The 19,286-nt window shown below is 29.7% G+C and overlaps 4 protein-coding genes across 9 annotated transcripts; 2 read left to right on the top strand and 2 right to left on the bottom strand.

Annotated features, from left to right (window-relative positions):
• Positions 1 to 269: 269 nt before the first annotated feature.
• Positions 270 to 5,411, top strand: LOC116424142 (eukaryotic translation initiation factor 2-alpha kinase). 2 transcript variants are annotated; one of them, XM_031970141.2, is made up of 13 exons: positions 270 to 572; positions 935 to 1,046; positions 1,136 to 1,310; positions 1,556 to 1,712; positions 1,792 to 1,966; positions 2,044 to 2,302; positions 2,401 to 2,514; positions 2,597 to 2,777; positions 2,845 to 2,950; positions 3,127 to 3,338; positions 3,410 to 4,154; positions 4,354 to 4,701; positions 4,769 to 5,411. In XM_031970141.2, the coding sequence occupies exons 1-13, from the start codon at positions 445 to 447 to the stop codon at positions 4,982 to 4,984; spliced, it is 2,928 nt and encodes a 975-aa protein (XP_031826001.1). In that variant the 5' UTR covers positions 270 to 444; the 3' UTR covers positions 4,985 to 5,411. The 2 variants fall into 2 exon arrangements, with proteins under 2 accessions (XP_031826001.1, XP_031826000.1); XM_031970140.2 differs by having other exon boundaries at positions 920 to 1,046.
• A 704-nt stretch (positions 5,412 to 6,115) lies between these two features.
• On the bottom strand, positions 6,116 to 9,522 carry LOC116424350 (uncharacterized). Its single transcript, XM_076368970.1, has 14 exons — positions 9,441 to 9,522; positions 9,048 to 9,300; positions 8,910 to 8,977; positions 8,811 to 8,828; positions 8,670 to 8,721; positions 8,429 to 8,608; positions 8,182 to 8,346; positions 7,934 to 8,104; positions 7,616 to 7,875; positions 7,350 to 7,556; positions 7,131 to 7,277; positions 6,749 to 7,069; positions 6,539 to 6,689; positions 6,116 to 6,469 (listed from the first exon to the last, which is right to left on the bottom strand). The coding sequence occupies exons 1-14, from the start codon at positions 9,474 to 9,476 to the stop codon at positions 6,309 to 6,311; spliced, it is 2,190 nt and encodes a 729-aa protein (XP_076225085.1). The 5' UTR covers positions 9,477 to 9,522; the 3' UTR covers positions 6,116 to 6,308.
• A 99-nt stretch (positions 9,523 to 9,621) lies between these two features.
• Positions 9,622 to 17,447, top strand: Nup154 (nuclear pore complex protein Nup154). 5 transcript variants are annotated; one of them, XM_031970145.2, is made up of 28 exons: positions 9,622 to 9,725; positions 9,814 to 9,860; positions 10,171 to 10,313; positions 10,409 to 10,546; positions 10,626 to 10,722; positions 10,801 to 10,964; positions 11,041 to 11,186; positions 11,272 to 11,537; positions 11,621 to 11,871; positions 12,239 to 12,492; positions 12,579 to 12,752; positions 13,065 to 13,173; positions 13,249 to 13,457; positions 13,632 to 13,729; positions 13,809 to 14,001; positions 14,083 to 14,177; positions 14,238 to 14,334; positions 14,410 to 14,487; positions 14,560 to 14,756; positions 14,842 to 14,989; positions 15,324 to 15,556; positions 15,744 to 15,891; positions 15,963 to 16,055; positions 16,330 to 16,450; positions 16,534 to 16,638; positions 16,718 to 16,835; positions 16,920 to 17,042; positions 17,113 to 17,447. In XM_031970145.2, the coding sequence occupies exons 3-28, from the start codon at positions 10,178 to 10,180 to the stop codon at positions 17,237 to 17,239; spliced, it is 3,918 nt and encodes a 1,305-aa protein (XP_031826005.2). In that variant the 5' UTR covers positions 9,622 to 9,725; positions 9,814 to 9,860; positions 10,171 to 10,177; the 3' UTR covers positions 17,240 to 17,447. The 5 variants fall into 5 exon arrangements, with proteins under 5 accessions (XP_031826005.2, XP_031826003.2, XP_076225084.1 ...); XM_031970143.2 differs by having other exon boundaries at positions 13,246 to 13,457; XM_076368969.1 differs by having other exon boundaries at positions 10,385 to 10,546.
• Positions 17,448 to 18,221: 774 nt separating this feature from the next.
• Positions 18,222 to 18,720, bottom strand: LOC116424145 (histone H2B). Its single transcript, XM_031970147.2, has one exon. The coding sequence runs from the start codon at positions 18,644 to 18,646 to the stop codon at positions 18,275 to 18,277; it is 372 nt and encodes a 123-aa protein (XP_031826007.1). The 5' UTR covers positions 18,647 to 18,720; the 3' UTR covers positions 18,222 to 18,274.
• Positions 18,721 to 19,286: the final 566 nt, after the last annotated feature.

Below are 19,286 nucleotides of genomic sequence, written 5' to 3'. Positions count from 1 at the left end.
TATTTTTTAATAAATTTAATAAACCTATAATCCCTTCTTCATTCTAAATACTTACTAGATTATTTTTTATTTAAAAATTATATAATATGTTATTTTATCGAGTGAACATGTTTTAAAATTTATGAAACTTTTGAAGCTGAATCAGTAATATAATAAAACATAAAGTATGATACAATTTTTTATTTCATTGAAATTAAAAGTTGAATGTAATTTGTTATATAGAGTGTGTATTTCATGCATAGGAAAGATTTTTTCTGAGATGGCGCTAGAGTTCCTGTTTGTTAAAAATTATCAGAGCTTACCATGGTTTATCGGTGTACGCCGAGTAACCAATATCAATTGTATTTTAATCAAATATCGCGATAAAACATTGCGCACGTTATTCCACGTAAACATCCAAACAAAATGTAGTATTTAAGTAATCAATTTTTCTATATGTAAAAAATGTTTGATATATATTTACGGAGGCGAATATGGTTTCGTTTGTTATTTACAATTGCGTTCATATTCCCGCTGATTGACAGTTATGATAGAAAACAACTGACATTCTGCGATGAGAAATCTTCTCGAAGGTAACTAATTGTAAGCTATTTCATGTGTGTCTCATATTGACGGTGCAACATTTAATGAGACTGTCTCAGTGCATATTTCTTATTTGATTTCTTATATTCTCGATTTCATCAGCACTGCTTTACTCTTATTGACTCTCATTACTAGATTATATACATTTATATCATTTATTTTTCTCTATGAAATAATTTATAACAATAGAAATTAAGTAGAAACCGATTATTTTAATAAGTAATATTAGATAAAAAAGAAAAGAAAATTTAGATCAAATTTTATCAAAATTGTTATATTATTATTCTAGTTGCTTAAACAAAATTTCAGTAAAGTAAATAAAGTAAATATTTTTTAGTTTATTATTTGTAAGCACATTAGATGGAAAAATATCTGCTTTGGATGCAAGCAATTTAGGGAAGAAACAATGGACTTTGGATTTTAATGAAGAACCTATGTTAACATCTAACATACATCATAGAGAGGTATATAAATCTTAAACATTTTCACTAACATTTCATTGAATATTTTCAGAAATTTAAAATTCTCATCTTCTTTTATTATTTTATTATAGTTCAATGACAATGGAAAAAGGATTTATTTTATACCATCTTTAAATGGAGGATTATATAAATTAGATGAAAAAAATTTGGAAGCAGTGCCTGTGTCTGTAACACAATTAATACAGTCATCTTTCCGTTACTCTGATAATTTAGTATTTTCTGGTGGTAGGGAAGTGAAATCTTATGGTAAATATTTAAATTATACATTCATTAAATAAATGATAATATTAAAACTTATAAGGTATTTTGAATCTATAAATATGTAGTAATATCTATGTACGTAAGGTAAACACACATTATAATAAAAGAAAGTAGTATCAATTGTTATATATTTTTAAACATAAAAATTTGTAAATGTTAGTATTATTCTTTTCAATAAATTATCCCATAATGTAATTAATTTAAATGGAAATGTTTCATTTCTGTAATAGGAGTTTCAGGTACAACCGGAGATATATTATATGAATGTGGAATTACTGGTTGCACTAATAACACTGGAGGAGAATCATATATTGAACGAGATGTAATTATTGTCCAGCGGTACCAACAAACAGTAAGAGCAGTTGAACCACGTAGTGGTAATGAAAGGTAACTCATACAGATTTTATAAAGATTAAAATATTGTTGATCAAATAATTTCTACATATATAAACATATTTTTGAATAGGTGGAACTTTAGTGTTGGCCAATACGAGATGGTACTGTTACCTCAATCTGATGTATACTGCCAAAACAAAATTGAAGCTCATATTCGAGATATTGAAATTAAAGTTGTTGTACCTGATGGTTTAATATGGGCTATTAACAAAAATAATCCTAAAGTAAAATTGTGGCAATATAAAGTAAGTTTTAGATAAATACAAAAACAAGGATCAATTTTGGAATCTCATACTAATTGTCCTCATTTATATTTTATTAGTTTGATTCTCCAATTGTTACTATATGGCGTGAACATACAAATGCAGACAGTGGGCATAAATATTTAAAAGAAATGAATTTATTTGATAGTGCACAGTGGTCTTGGGGTAAAGAATTTTCAGTTAGTCCAGGAATTTATTTAGGTAAACACGATAAACAGTTATATGTACAAGAAAATTCAGAATTATATAAATCATTGGAAGTATCATTACCATATACGCAACACTCAAAATATCCTTTGCAACTTTATCCTGCCACTGGTATGAAAACTTTTTCTCTCTCTCAAAAAAAAGAAAAAAACAGACATTATTTTATTATTTTGTGTTGTGACATTATAATAAAGATTAATATATTTTAGGTAATACATTTATGAAAGTCCTTCCAGCTCTAGAAGACGAACATGAGAATAATAAAGCTTTGCTTCAGATAGATGGTTTACAAAGTATCACTGCATTGTCAGAATATGTAAAGGGTATACAAATTTTTGAAATTACTTAACATTAAAATAAAACGTTTATTTATCAATAATTCCTTTGATAAATATCTTTCGACAGACAACGGGTTTTACTTATACTCAAAAGATCAGTTACAAGTGGATAACACACAATGTAATCGTACTAATTCAAATTCAACAATTATCAATGGAGACCGAGAATCATTTACATCTAATAATACTCATAGTGAAGATGCTGATACTTCTGTTGAAGTTATAATTGTTTCACTGTGGTATTGGTGGTATGTAAGATTAAAATAAGAAATCAGAAATATTAACTTTTAATAGAAAAATATTTTCTTCAAACAGGAAAGAAGTTTTAATCATTTCTATTACCACGGCAATTCTTCTCAATTTCATGTTAACACAACGACTGTTAAATGTTACTACAACTGCTAAGGATGCAGTACTTCCGGTAGTATAAATGCCTTTAGTGTCTTTAATATTAACTTCTTGCGCTACTTTGATGAGTCTCATTATTGATCACAATTTCGGACCAAACATACAATTACGACCTGGATTTTGTACAATTAAATGATAGTGCAAGGGGTCTATATATAAATATAAATATATAATTTCATATTTTTATAGCCTTTGATAGTGGAGAGACATATAGAGACAAACACAAATAATCTTCAAATAATCAATGATAAAGAAAACGTTGATAACTTCAAATCACGTTATTTGACCGATTTTGAGCCAGTAGATTGTTTAGGAAAAGGAGGGTATGGTGTTGTTTTTGAAGCAAAAAACAAAATAGATGATTGCAATTACGCTATTAAAAGAATCGCTTTACCGAATAGGTTGGATATTTTAATTTGCAAATTTTTATTTCTTAATGATTTTCTTTTATTAATTTTATATTAATTTGCAGTCAATCATCAAGAGAAAGGGTAATGCGAGAAGTGAAGGCATTGGCCAAATTGGATCATCAGAATATTGTAAGATACTTTAATGCGTGGTTAGAATGTCCACCTGCAGGCTGGCAAGAGTTATATGATCCAAAATGGATGAATAAACTTACATTGCCAAATTCAGAATTTACGTCAGATGGAAGTCCCAGTGAAATGAAAGCCAATAATTCTGTTTCTATTAACATTTCTCAAACTGATCAATCGTCAATAGAAAGCGCCTGCGATGCGTATGATGCATTTAATCATTCTGATTCAGACGAAGACTCCTTTATAGTTTTTGAGAAATCTCATTCACTGGAACAGAATGAAAATGTAATTGACATTGGCAATTGTAGTACTGAGAGTTCTAATTTGTCGCTTTCGAATAACACAAATGATGAGACATTGCCGAAAATTGATGATTGTACATGTTCTCAGAGCATTGCATTGGAAAACTTTGAAAATAACGATTACTTGGAAAAAGAAGAGAAAAGAAAGCGGCAAAAATCATTTTCTTTAGATTTAAATAACAAAACGAATACTCGTAATAAATCCCCGAAAATGTTTCTTTACATACAAATGCAACTGTGCCAAAGGCTAAGCCTCAGGGAGTGGTTGAAAAGTCAATCAATGGTGGATTATCATCGGGTATTAAATATATTTCAGCAAATTGTTGAAGCTGTAGAATATGTTCATTTACAAGGGCTTATTCATCGCGACTTGAAGGTAAATGTTTGAACTCTTTATATGGTTTAATTGAACACATAAAGTGTAAACCTAAATGCGTTATAGCATAAATGAAATGATATGTTTTTAGTCATTGCGATTAGTAATTTAGTTTTTGCTTTATATTAGTATTTTTTAAAATTTATTTTTTAATTTGATATAAAAATTTAATATCTTGTTTCTAATATTCAAATTTTAGCCATCAAATATATTCTTCTCTTTTGATAACAAAATAAAAGTGGGCGATTTTGGTCTCGTCACAGCGATAACAGAAGGGTATGACGAAGCTCATACACCCCCTTCGAAAAATGAAGATGTTTCTCTGAGAAACAGTTTACATACCGCTTATGTCGGTACTCATCTTTACATGTCCCCAGAACAAATAAATGGACTAGGATATAATTACAAAGTTGATATTTATTCGTTAGGAATCATTTTGTTCGAACTTCTCATTCCATTTGTTACTGAAATGGAAAGAGTAGCAGCTCTTATAAATTTAAGAAAATCAGTGTTTCCAAGGAACTTCGATATCGATCATCCAGCTGAGGTGAGAAAATAGCTAGTTTCTATATATTTTAATCAAGTCGACTTAATTGGAAATATTTCTTTTTCAGTATGATTTACTTAAAATGATGTTAGATGAAAATCCTAATAATAGACCTACAACATTAGGCATCAAGGCAAGACCACCTTTATTGAATTATGAAATAGCTAACGGACTTGCCATAGACGAAGACAAAAAATGGCATTTTGAATTGCCTCAGATTACAAGACATTCCTCTGTGACTGGTAGTAGCAGTAGTAGTGAATCTTGGGAGAATATTACCTGAGTAATCATAAATCATTTCAAATAATGTATCATGAAAATGCAGGAATACATTCTATTTATTTCACACATTCATTTTATGTTGCATTAAATTTCTGTAACAGCTATACGTTTTAAAACAGTATCATTAAGAGTACTTGCTCAAAATATTGTACCATAAAATAGCATTTACTCAGATTTATTGAACAAATCGAAGTCTACGATTTAATGTTAAGTTTACACAAGCAATACATGATGTGAATTATATTGTCTTTCAGTAGGTTTGTTGAATATATGAGTAATCGAGAAAATTATTAATTACAATTTTTGTTTGTTTTTAAAGATAATTGATTCTTACAATGTAGAATCCCATGTTGTATCGTCTAATTGTAAATAAAAGCTGCCGTCGTTGTGAAGCGATATTTATATAAATATATTTTTTAAAATTTTAATTCGTGTTGCCTTAAATACTTTTGTACTAGAACCATATTATTTTATATTACTGTAACTTCAGAAATTTTATTTTTTTTAGATATATTGTTAAAAATGATTGTATTCGCTGTTACAAGTCAAAATTAACATAAATCTATTTTATAGAAGAAAGGAATAAAATATAAATATTTTATTGAAACACTTATAGATATGCTTATTTTTAATCGGGGACCCATCAGTTTAACATGTTAATACCTTAATTGTTGTTTGTAATTTCTAATGCAACTTCATTTACAGCTTGTTGACCACCAAGTAAAGTCATTCCATTTTTAGACTGAACAAAATTTATAATGGAAGTAGGATCATTGTTTAATATTTCTGGAAGTCTATAAAAGCCATACCTAAAAAAAAGTCTCCATTGAATTTGATAGGTATAACTTTGTGTTTTCATTTGTAAAAAGTTATTTATGTATATATTGAATGTTACCCTTTCCGAATTTCTTGTATTCCTTCCAATACCCACCAAATCAATATAAATGTGAAACATACAATTATAATCCCACAAACGAAATACCATTCTCTCCAAATTAACGTTTCAAATTCTATGAACAAAAATTTAATATTTTTTAAAACTAATATTTACATCAAATGTTGTAGACTAAATGACACTATAGTACCTCTATTTTTATCAGTTACAATAATTCCAAATGTGAAAGTAGCTCGGTCTGAAAGTCTATACGATTTATTTGTATAACGATGAATATGACACGAATAAACATTTTCAATTTGATTACGAGATATGTAACTTGCAATACTAATAGTACTGACACGACCATTGTCTTTTATGTGATAGAAGTCACTATTCAACAAAGAAAAAATTATTACAAAAAGAAATATAGAAAAAGTATTGAAACGTTTTACCTGTCTCCGTAAGAATAAAGTAGTTTATCCAGTAATAACCATGCAACATACGTTTTTTTGGATGTTACATGTATTTGTTTTTCACGAGGAACTTTATCATAGAAACATGATAATTTGAGCTCTTGACCTAACGGTAATGAAACTTCTTCATAGTAATCTACAAAATATAACGAAAGTTATGATATATATTAGATATAATATACACTAATTTACTAATGATTATTACCAGATAAACTAACAATACGACTTGCATAATGTTTACTCGTTGTTTCTAAAACTGGTAGTGACAACAGATCTACTTCATTTCCATCTATATTAAGATATCCAAGAGTAAAACTCATTTGTGGTATTTCTATGCATTTGGGACATATCTTTTCCTATTAAAAAATTTATCATTACCGTCAAATAAAAAGCAATATTACTAAGAAACGTTTACCCTTATTTCGTCGCGTATAGCTCCTATGAATATATTGGTTCCAGCTATAACAATACTTTCAGAAATTGAAGGTACATATTTCTTCTCATTTCCATTAACTTGCATGTATAACTTTTTACCATCTTGAACTACCACTACTTGAATCCATTCCTCCGCTAAAATGTGTTCCATGCTTTCAGTTCCAACATAAGACATTCCGTAATGAAATCTAAGTTTTACTCTTCCCTCCTCTAACAATAGTAAGATGTACTTATTGGAAAAATCATCTGGTATAATTGCTAAAATACCATTTACAGCTTGTATTTTGACTGCAATTATGATCTGCATTATGATATATAAAAATCATTATTATGTAAAATATGATTTTTAGAAAACTTCTTACTTGCCAAGATTCCATATTTTTTGGGCATGGAACTGTAACCGATTCTGTCAAATCAATAAAGATAAAAGCTTCCTCAACATCTCCCATTAAGAATTGTACATTAATAATACTGGAAGGAACAGCTTTTGGCTTTGTATCATATTTACCCTAAACAATATTTTGTACTGTAAGAATATTAAATTATTCGAGATAATAATGTATAAACAGCAATCAATGTACCTTTAATACACGAAGTGAAATAGGTGTGAAATTAATAATTATTTCTTGTATTTGACCTTTAAATAATTCTCCAATTTTCATAATATGATCTAAGTTATACGACCTTGGAATACATGAAAAGGTACTGATTTTATGTAAACCATTGTTAACACGTAACACACCATGTGATGGATATATTACTGCAAATATTACGTGCCATTCTCCAATCTACAAAATATATTATGTAAATTATAAGACATTAAAATAAGAAAAAGTTTTTAATTTACTTCCAGTTTATCTTCATGAATTACACCCATTGTACAATCAGATATCTGAGATATGAGTACTACTTTGCCATTTTGCAAAGATAATTTTACAAAATCACAGAATGAACCATGACAATTATTTTCATGTCGATAGATGAGCACACCAAATGGTGTCAGTGGTAAAAATCTTAAATATATATGAAGCAAACGCAAAGGTCTGTCATACGTTGAATACCCAAGACTACTTTTTTCCAAAAAATGTGCAACTTCATGTGATTTAACTATCAATTAAAATAATATTATTACATACAATACAAACTAATAAAATTGTAAACTTACCATTACATGGTTTACTGAAACATTGACGAACTTCAGAAGCAGAACCAGAACAGGGGGTACCATCACCGCTTGGAGATGGATTGTTGCACATACGATTCCTTAATTGTGTACCTATCCCACAATTCGATGAGCAAGATGACCAAACTGTCCATGGGGACCATAGTCCATTTACTAATGGAATAGTATGAATAATTATATTTTAACATAGCATTATGTATTATTAGACATTGTACTTCCTTTTTTCTTACTTGAACAATTGCTGATTGTGCAAACACTTATCTCCTTTGTTGGACCTTTACAAAATGCTTCCTGTGCACTTTGCACTTTTAAGCATAATCGGTTTTTCAATTGAATACCACTACCGCATTGTACACTACATGTGCTCCAATTGCTCCAATCAGACCAAGTTCCCGCTAGTAAAATATAAAAATAATATGTAAAATAATAATAATAATAATAATAATTTACATCATACACAGAGTATATCCAATATACTTAAGTGCTTTTTGCAGTTAAGTCCCACACAACTTTTCATTTCCAAAGGTGAATCGTTGCACATTAATCGTGGATTTGAAGGAACTGGATTATCGCAGGTTCTTATGCGATATTTTTTACCTCTTCCACAAACAGCAGTACACGATGACCATGATCCCCAAGTATTCCAACCTCCAGGATCTGTGTAAAATATATTATCATTTATACGTAATTTAATTATAGTGAATACTCATTTATTTACTTGGACATCCAACATCATATTTAACACAATTCATAGCATTCCAATATTGCATCTTTATGAAAACATTCAATGATATTAATAAATTTTTTTCCTAAAATTAATTACTTTAATGGTAATTAAAAATATGGTGTTACTCCTTACAGCATTATTTCCAAGAATCTTTTTAACAATGGAAAACATACAATCAACAGAAAAACATAATTCGATCAGAGCAGGTAATTTTCTATGTATTTGGTTCACAACTTTTAATTCTTCTAAACGTATAGGATGATTATGTACAACATCTTCATAGTCCTTCATTGTACATCCTAAAAACATGTTCAAATAAATTAGACATCGAAATTTTATTAATTAATAATATTCTTGTCAGACAGTTACCAGTAATTTGACAAGTTTCAATTTGATAACTAGAACCAGTGCAAGGTCCACCATTATTAGAAGGTAATGGATTATTACAGAGACGATGTCTACTTCTTTTCCCCTTATATCCACATTTTCCAGAACAAGAACTCCATAAACTCCAATGAGTCCAACCACCGTCGACTGGGCACAAACTGTCATTCTTTAACCCAAGCTCGCAATAAAGACTTTGAACATTTAATATATCGCATACAATAAAATTATTAAAAACCTGTTGAAATATTCGTATAAATGTCCTATCAGCAAGATCAAAAAAGTCAATGTAATGAAAAATATTGAAATGTTCGTTATTAAGGATAATACGACACTAATTAAATGATGTACACGATTTAATTTGTGAAGTAAACTTACGAATATTAAGTTATAATAGTAATGAAGAAATTTCATTATTTTTAATTCATAATGTTTTAACGGATGGCTTGTCGAATTTAAATGCACGCGCACGGTTTGAATTCAAATATATGTATCTTCATCTACAAGATAAATTAAAACCAATGATATGTACTTACAAATACACGCATGCGTAGTGTTTTATAGGATACGTAGCCTAAATTTTATTTGTATGGCGCGAGCGGCACAAACCTCGTGAAATATTCTGTGTCACCGACAGTGTAAAAATAATTATAACAAATTTTTGTAAGTGTTTCATAATCTAAATATACACATTTTAATTTGTGCGTTTACTAAATTTCCAAAAATGTTTATGTTATTATATTATTTTCAGTATTGTTCGAGTTTTGTTTCCATAAACAAGTCTAACCTTCAGCCACGGTATTGCATTATAAAAAATGAAAGATTAAAATGTCATTAATAAATTGTTATAAATATAATTAAAATAATTAGTTATTAAATTCAACTTTTTTTCTATTTTTTGATAGTTTTGTTATTAACAAAAGATAACACGTAATATCTATTTTACATTTATTGTGTCCTTGTTTTGAAATCAATTGTTTGCACTATATTTTAGAGTTAAATATAATTTCAGCGTTACTTATATGCATATTTATTATATTACAAAAAATTATTTTAATGCTATAATGTGGAAATATAAACTAGTTTGATGATTTTTCTCCTTATTTAGTGTAAATATGACTCTCACAGAAATGGAACCACTTAAAATACATTTAGATGCTTTGGAAATGGCAGGAAAAGTGGTAGATGCACATATTACAGCGGATAGTAATTTCCCTTCATTAATTAACCTTATGAGATATAATGTTCAAGGTAAATAGTTGTTTATTTCTTTATTTCACACTTAAATACTAATAGAGTTATAAAACATTTATTGCTTAAAGATACACGTATTGTTAATTTTATAGGAGGACCAACTGTCAGTGGTCTAGATGATAATGATTACCCTAGTTTACATGGAATGTCAATGTGTTTTTCCAATATAAACCAAATGAAACTGCATAGTAAAATTTCTTTGCCTTCCGAAATAATGGAACACTTTCATCGTATCCTTTAAAACATTTAAATATTTTGATTTACTTTCCTTTCCATTTCATAGGCTATAAATCCTTAATATTTGTTTAGATATGCAATGTCATTGTATGATGGGCTTATTCACAGAAATTTCAAAAGCATGGCTTACAATTGATAGCGACATATACGTTTGGTCATATGAAAATGAGTAAATATTATTTTAACTATTTATACAAGTTACAAATAAAACACGAACCAGTAAATTATTAGAATGATATTCTTTCAGGACTGATATAGCATATTTCGATGGATTAAATGAGACTATAGTAAGCGTAGGTTTAGTAAAACCCAAACCTGGAGTATTTCAATCTTATGTGAAATATTTATTGATCCTTACAACCATGGTGGAAATAACTATTCTTGGAGTCATATTAACAGAACATACTGATGGTATTCTAGTTTCTTCTCATTCATTGTTTAAGAATTTTTTTACTTTATCATTAATTTTTTTTTGTATATTACTTAGGTACGTCACCTGAAATGCAGCTAGTTCCTGAACCAATTTTTACTGTAACTACAGATGGTATAGGAATTACAATAATAGCAAATACAAACAGTGGTAGAATTTTTCTTGGTGGTAGAAATGGTTCCCTATACGAAATATATTACCAGGTAAAAATATTTAGATGAATATAAAAATTATAATCAGTAAAACTAATACGAAAAGTAATAATAAACTGTTTTACATATTGTATAGGCAGAAAGTAGTTGGTTCGGGAAACGGTGCAAGAAAATCAATCATTCCGAAGGTCCATTATCATTCCTAGTGCCATCCTTTGTTACTATAGCTTTATCGGAAGAAGAAACGATAATACAAATTTCTGTGGACGATTCGCGTAATATTTTATACACCCTTGGTGACAAGGGAACGATAACAGTTTGGGATATTGATAATGATGGTGCATCCAAAGTCACATCTTTGTCACAAGCTTCTTTAGTACAAAATGCCGTTCACGTTGTTAAGTATGTACAGAGAGATAAATCCTGCACACTATTCAGTAACTTATGATTAATCATAACTTGAAAATTTCATTTGTATATTTTAGAACTCTCGATAGCAATAATTTCCGACCATTGGTGAGCATATCTGCTATTACAGAATCCGAATCAGTACATTTAAATTTAGTTGTAGTTGCAGCTACAGGAACACGTTTCTACTTTAGTTGTACTTTAATCACCAACCCAACAAGCCGGCCTCAAGGTCTCCAATTAATACATGTTAGATTACCACCAGGATATGCTGCCAATGCTACTGTAATGAGACCAAGAAAAGTGCAAATGGCACATTACCGTAAAGGTATTGTAATAGAATTGAGTATATAAAATAGTCCATATGAATTTTTAAATTTGAATGATAAGTGAAGATATGAAGATAATTTCGAAGTCATTTCCATTTTTTAAATTATTTAGAGAACCATATGAGTTTAAGGATAAAACAATTTTGAAATGATATTGAAGTGGTCTTTATATGTCTAATTCTTTATCTTATAATTCTGTCATTGTATACTACAACTCATCTCTGTAATCATTTTACTCTTTAAAAAATATATTAACATAAAGAAATTATTTATATATACATCTACGAATTAGATTGAAACATTTTCCTTTTGGCGTAATGTATCTTTCATAAGAAGTTTATAAGTTGTGTAATATTTTTATTACAGGAACATTAATTCTTGTATGTGATGGAGACACAGAAACAGCTTTATGCTTAAGCAATGATGCTTATCCATTTACAAATTATTTAGCTGAAACTCAAAGTCCACTATCCCTTGATAGTCCTGTATGGGCGATGTCAGAAATTCTTGTTGAACCAGCTATACGAATTGAGAAGCAAAGTTCTTCCCAAGGGGAACCTCCACTTCTTGTGAGACAACATATGGAAGCCCCCAGAAAATTTATATTTTTAACATCTCAGGTAGAAAGTGGATAAATTTTCACGAATCAATTTATCAAAAATGACATCAATTTATTAATTATTTATATTTTTATACACGTACACAGGGTGCAATAATTTTTGTACAAGTTCGTCCAGTGGACATTTTGAAACAGCTTCTTTTAGAACAACGTGGACCGGATACAGAAGCGGTGCGCGCATATTTTCAATCACAATCGCTAGACCAAGCATGCGCAACCTGCCTCATTTTAGCAACACTTGAAAGTTCTCAGAATGCTGAGGTATTAGTCAAAATTAAATTTGTGAAGAAATATTGGGTTGATGCAAAAGTTTCAACGTGTTTTTAAAAGAAATAAAAAAAAGGGTTCTCAACTGTTTGCTGACTAAACTAAAACTACGTGAAAACGAAGAAAGAAGTGTCTTTTATACACGTTATAATAATTTAAAAACAGATGTTATTTGTTTCGGGGAAAAGCATTTTTTTGTTAATCACGTACAACAAACGTCAAAATTTATGCATTAACCCAATAATTTAGTACAGACATAATGTTCACATTAAATAAATATTAAATATCCTATTTTATAATACATAGTTAGCGGAATGGGCAACAAGAGCATTCTTTTTATATGGTAGTCAACGCGTGACAGCGGGTATTGGACCCGGAATGGATGTACATAATACTTTCGTTAACATGAATACAGGTACATTTGCATATGTAAGTTTTGCTTTCTTTTTTATTATAGGTGTACTGATAAAACGTATGCATTTCTTAGTAGATATACGCACATCAACGCCCAGGGTTCCTAATTACGATATGAGATATCAAGGTTTCCGGCCTCATGCACCTGTAGGACTTAATACAGACATTCCATTACAACAATTTTCTGCGAAACACAATGGTTTATATTTATATGTCGGACGAATACTTCGCCCTATATGGAGTATGCGTTGCATTAAACAAGAAACTGTGAATAATAAGATACAGGTAAATTGAGGCTTCAGCCCACTAAAATATTACATTCGATCATAAAAAACGACTGCAACAACTGACAAAAGTTTTCTAAACCGCGTACCATTACTCATAATATTAATATTAAATAAATTTTCTTAAAAGTAATGAGGTTGCAATTATGAGATGTTGCGTATTTAATAATTTCAGATTTCTAGCACTATTCCAGTAAGACAAGTTACTTGGATTTTAGGACTTCTACAAGCGTTAAGATCATTTCTCAACAAAAATACACACATTACAAAACAGTATGTGCTGTACATATTATTCCAGACTTTGTTGGTAACGATTTATAATTGTTCCTGTATTAGAAATTATTATTTCCAGACCTAACACTAGCAGAAATATAACTGATGGATTTGAAACAACGGTAACTAATCATTATCAGGAACCAATAGTTGAAGAAAGAAACTCTTTAGCTGCTTTAAAAATTTTTATCACTCATGCATGTGAAGTCTTAGAACTTTGGAAGATTTTATGCGAAAATCATTTAAATAACATTGTTAATTGTTTGTCGAAGGTAAATTGTCAATTCAATTTCACATTATACATTTTTTAATATACATTTAAAAATATTTATGTTTCGGAATTTGATTTATAGGATCAAATAAATCAATTTTCTACAGCTACCTTCAGAGATCTGATTCTTATTGGCCACGAAATTTCTTCCTTATTAATTATTCACCTTATCGACAGGTAAGCAGACTAAATATAATGTGAATATATTTTTTAATAACATATATTAACGATTGACAGTTACCTTGGGGATAATGCATCTGTAGATATTGTTAGTCAACGGTTGAGAGAAGTTTGTCCAAATTTGTATAGAAGCGAAGATGCAGTTTGTTCTAAGGTATTGAAAAATACAGTTTTTAAGTTTCCATTAACAGGAATACAATTATACAATTACAAATTCTATAAATTATAGGCCAATGAAATAATTTTAAAAGCAAAAAGTTGTACTAATCCTGAAGAGAAAGAGTGTCACTTACAATCTGCTTTAAAGGTAAGTAAAATTTTCGTTATTATTGTAAACATGATTTATGTTATTTTTCTCTTTTTACATTTATATCTGTAGCTGTGCAAAGAGGTGGCTCCCAGATTAAACTTAAGCGCAGTTTGTCAGCAATTCATCGCGTGCCAGTTTTATTCTGGTGTGCTCGAATTATGTCTGTGTTGTTCAGACAGAGTAGACCTCAATAACGCTGCATTACATTATTATAAAAACAATGAACCAAGCGAAGATCAGGAGGGTCGATTTGCTTATATGAAAAGGTATTAACTAGAACTTTCCAATTTTTAAATAAAACTGCATACACCGATGCTATAATAATTTATGTGGTTTTGATTTATTATATAGAATGGAAATTTATAAAGAATTTATTACACTACTGGACCATCTTTACAATCAAAGTATTTCAAGTCCATTAACACCCACTGTACCCAATAAACCTGGACCGTTATCTCAGAATGCTTCAACTATGTCCGTCACTCCAGCAAAAGAAATAGTAAGACGTAATTCCTTAATACTAAACATAACAACACTTTATATGTAACTAGCTCTACTGTAACCAGTCGAATCAGTTGTTGCAAAATAATGGTAAATAAGTTAAACGATAAATTTATCTTATTGAAAACAGAAACAAAAGAAAACACAAAAATTGAAAAACTAATTATTTTGGCAATATCGGAATCGATATAAAGTTAAATTAACGAAAGAAAACGCAGAATTTGTAATCAAATTTTAAAACCTATTATTTGACCAGTCACGGTACATTTAGTGTTAAGATTCGAAGTCAATTATTTTTATATTTAATTTATTAATGTCTTAATTTGTTTTAGTTGCATGACATCATAAACGACGCTTTGCATTCACCTTGTGAAACTCTTCACGCTTCAGTGTATGCTTGGATGATAGAACGAAGGCTTCACGGAGAACTGGTTGCGCTCGCAGCCCCGTCTCTGGAAGCTTATCTCACTCGTGTTAATGCACCTGATTTACTTTGGCAATTTTACGAAAGAAATAAAAATCATGCCGCCGCAGCTAAAATCTTGGACTCTCTGGCGTCTAAAGAGTACGTACAATTATGCGGACACTTTATAGGAAGAAAATTGATTCCATTCAAAAAAGTATTTTGCAAGAATTTTTTCATATACAGTAAAGTGACGATTTCTTGAATAGTCGAATATTATTTGTAGTATAAAATACATACAAAATACAAAATGTTGTTGTCAGTATAAGATATCTTATTCTTTATATAGATCTAATATACCACTGTCGCAAAGAGTCGAGTACTTAGCTCGTGCAGTTGTTTGTATGCGAAGTGATCAAGCTGGATACGCTTCATACCTTGGAATATTTTTGCGCGAATTGGAAGATAAAGTAGAAGTGGCCAGAATACAACAACAGGTAAAAATTTGTTAATATTATATTAAAAGCAGTTTATTTAGAAGAATATTAATATTTATATTATTTTATAGATATTAGACACAGTTTGCAATCAACATTTGGGCGATCGACTGAGCGAAGAAACGTTTAGAGCATTAAAATATTCATTGCTCGATATTACGAAGGTACGTTAAAGTATTCATAACATAATTTTGCTTGTATTAGGTTTTAATGAAAAGTTCTATCTTCTTTTTAATTTCACCAACATTTAATCACCAACAATTTTATGACCACAGTGGTAAAAAACAACTAAGGAGGAATGGTAATAGATTGTTATAATGCAGAATAATAAAATAATAAATATTGTTTCTGTGAAATTTTAATATCTGACAGAACTTTTGGATAACGCTACTAGACCCCAATTTTCTGTGTATTAATAATTTACGTTAATGATTGCAGCTTTACGAAAAATATGCAGACCCTCTGCAATTATGGGAATGCAAATTAGCCATAATTCATTGCTCTGGTCATCAAGATGCAATGTTGATTCAGGAAATTTGGACTAATATTATTAACAATGGTATTTGTATTATATTGTTTATATTTATTTTCAATCTGTTAGATAACAAAAAAAATAGTACAGCTACATTACCTATTTTGTAGAATTACAAAATGCATCCTCTGCAGAAGACAAAATGGCAATTTTAATGAGCAAAATTATATCCCTTGGTGAGGAATATTCTGGATCACCACATTGTTTCCCAGTTGGTAATGAGATAATTTTTATTTAATTTTAAAGAAGACACAGATCATACAAATATAAATAACTATGTTTATATTTATCTAGACTTTCTGATAAAGCAGTTAGAAATAAAAGCGTGTAAATTAAACGTATCGAATGCTAGAATTATTTCTGGATTCCTACAACTAGGTATTTCAATGGAGGATCTTTTAGATATTTACAAGTAAGAGTTGACTATTATTATATATTAATTAATTAAAATAAGGACAATTACAAAAACTTATATACAACTTTTCTATTGTTTTAGAATGATTGGAAAGGACACTCGAACCTGGTTAAACGAAGGAAACGAATTTCACTTAATACAATCAACAGCAAATTTGGTTAATTATTTCATAACTCATTCTAATATAACGAATAACTTCATTAGGTAATCTATTTCTTAATTCGATTACACCAAGTAACATTACTCGATTATTAAATAATCATTGTTAATGCAGGCGAAAAATCATCACCAAATGCCAAGATGTAATTTCGAAATGCTTAACTACCCTCTACAATCAACCTCATGGACAAAAATTAATAACGGAGCTCAGATCGATTCAGAGCGTTCTAAACCGTATGTAAAGAAATTATTGCGGCATCCTGTCGAACGGGCAATGTTTTGTGAAATTGTATAAATCAATGAAACAAAACGAAACAAGTAAACTGTATGAAGAAACTTTTTTGAGAAATAACGCAAAATGTAAATAGGTGGGAACCGCATTTGTTCTATTTTCTATACTGTATACAGTGTTTGTTCATTTCATAATAAAACAATCATGTATCGGAATTATAACGTGATTGATCTTTTTTTAAGTAAATATTTTATAAGATTATAAAAATGTTTTATCTACATGTGTTATAGAATAGCTTTTTAAAGATCGTTTTGTACTAATTCTATGAAATAATACTGTCTGCTGTAAATATTGATAGTGCTAAGTTTTCTGGCGGGGAAGGGGGGATAATTTTTACTGTGCACTAGTATTAAATATTCAACAAGTGATACATGTTTTAGAAGATGTTTTGATAAACTGAAATAAGATGAAATTCAAGAGTGACGAAATTGAAATCCCTACTTCATTTGCAAGTTCTTAAAAATACAGTTTCCAGCTATTCGCACTCATACTAACATTCTATGTGCAACATTAACGAATCGTCATAATTTTGAAAAAAAACTTAATCACCAATAACTTGAAAACCATATAATTAAACATTTAGTCAGTATAGAATTTCCTTTTATTCTCAGTTGCAGAATAAAATGTTAAAAATATATGACGAAACACCATGTATCTAAACCAAATTTTATAAAGTATAGTTGAACCCATTTCAGAAACAATGTAACTACACTGTAACGAAAAACAAATTTACGAGAATTAGAATAAACAAAAATTTGTTCAGCGATTAGATTTTGTAAATCTACAAAATTACAAACTGCAAGTATTATAAATATATTGTAAAAACCTTCTATTTAACTGTTACCTAGTAAGTTATTATGAGAAGTGACAAGAAATAAAGTTAAATGACAATATGACTAGTTATTTATGGATGTAGTTCCAACGTATGAATATTTGTTGGCCCTGAGAAGGACCGATTTTGTTGTGGCGAAAAATATATTTTCGCTTATTTTGAGCTGGTGTACTTGGTTACTGCCTTGGTACCTTCGCTAACTGCGTGTTTAGCCAATTCACCAGGCAGCAAGAGCCTGACCGCAGTCTGAATTTCTCTGGAAGTGATGGTCGAACGTTTGTTGTAATGGGCCAGTCTAGATGCTTCAGCAGCGATGCGCTCGAACACGTCGTTAACGAAACTGTTCATAATGCTCATGGCTTTACTCGAGATACCAGTGTCGGGATGCACTTGCTTCAAGACTTTGTAGATGTAGATTGCGTAGCTCTCCTTCCTTTTCCGTTTCTTCTTCTTGTCAGCCTTATTGATATTTTTCTGCGCCTTGCCAGCCTTCTTTACTGCTTTTCCACTAACTTTTGGCGGCATAATGACGACCAACGATAGACTCACAAATTAAAACTTGAATCAAATCTCACTTCGAGTCGACGACTGCTGGAGAAAGAATGACTTACGGCAGCATAGTGGCCTCTATATATATCAAAATGGAGCAGCTTCGGCAAACCAATCAGAACGCAGCACGAGTTTCCGAGCACGTTATTGGTGCGTTGGTACTACCGTTACCTTCGAACAATAGAATTGATTTCGTAGAATGCATACGGACGCTATTCTGTAGATGCTTTTTATATACTAAGTTATATTAATTTTTTTACAATAATGTATTGGTTTCTTTGTTTAAATTACAATGGAATGTCGTACCATCATAATATAATACTGATTTTCAGATCATGCTTAAAAAAATATTGTTAGTTACGGTTACCGAAACTTACTGAAAAAGAACATTCACAATTATCATGATTATTATTTTAATTAATTTTAAAAATCGAAGTAAAATTGTAAAAATACTTCTTTTTTATTTTTCTATTTTAAAGAGATCTTCAATCAATAATGAAAACTTATTAATACCTACACGCCCATAGTAAAATATATGTTCCAAAGAGGTGTATGAAACGTACGAAGTCATTTATCGATGTTATATATGCTGTACAATTATTCTAAAACGAACTAT

The sequence above is a fragment of the Nomia melanderi genome, chromosome 7, assembly GCF_051020985.1.
Source record: "Nomia melanderi isolate GNS246 chromosome 7, iyNomMela1, whole genome shotgun sequence".
Lineage (NCBI taxonomy): Eukaryota > Metazoa > Arthropoda > Insecta > Hymenoptera > Halictidae > Nomia > Nomia melanderi.
The sequence above is the reverse complement of the archived record's forward strand: the minus strand, read 5'-3'. Positions and strand labels throughout refer to the sequence as shown.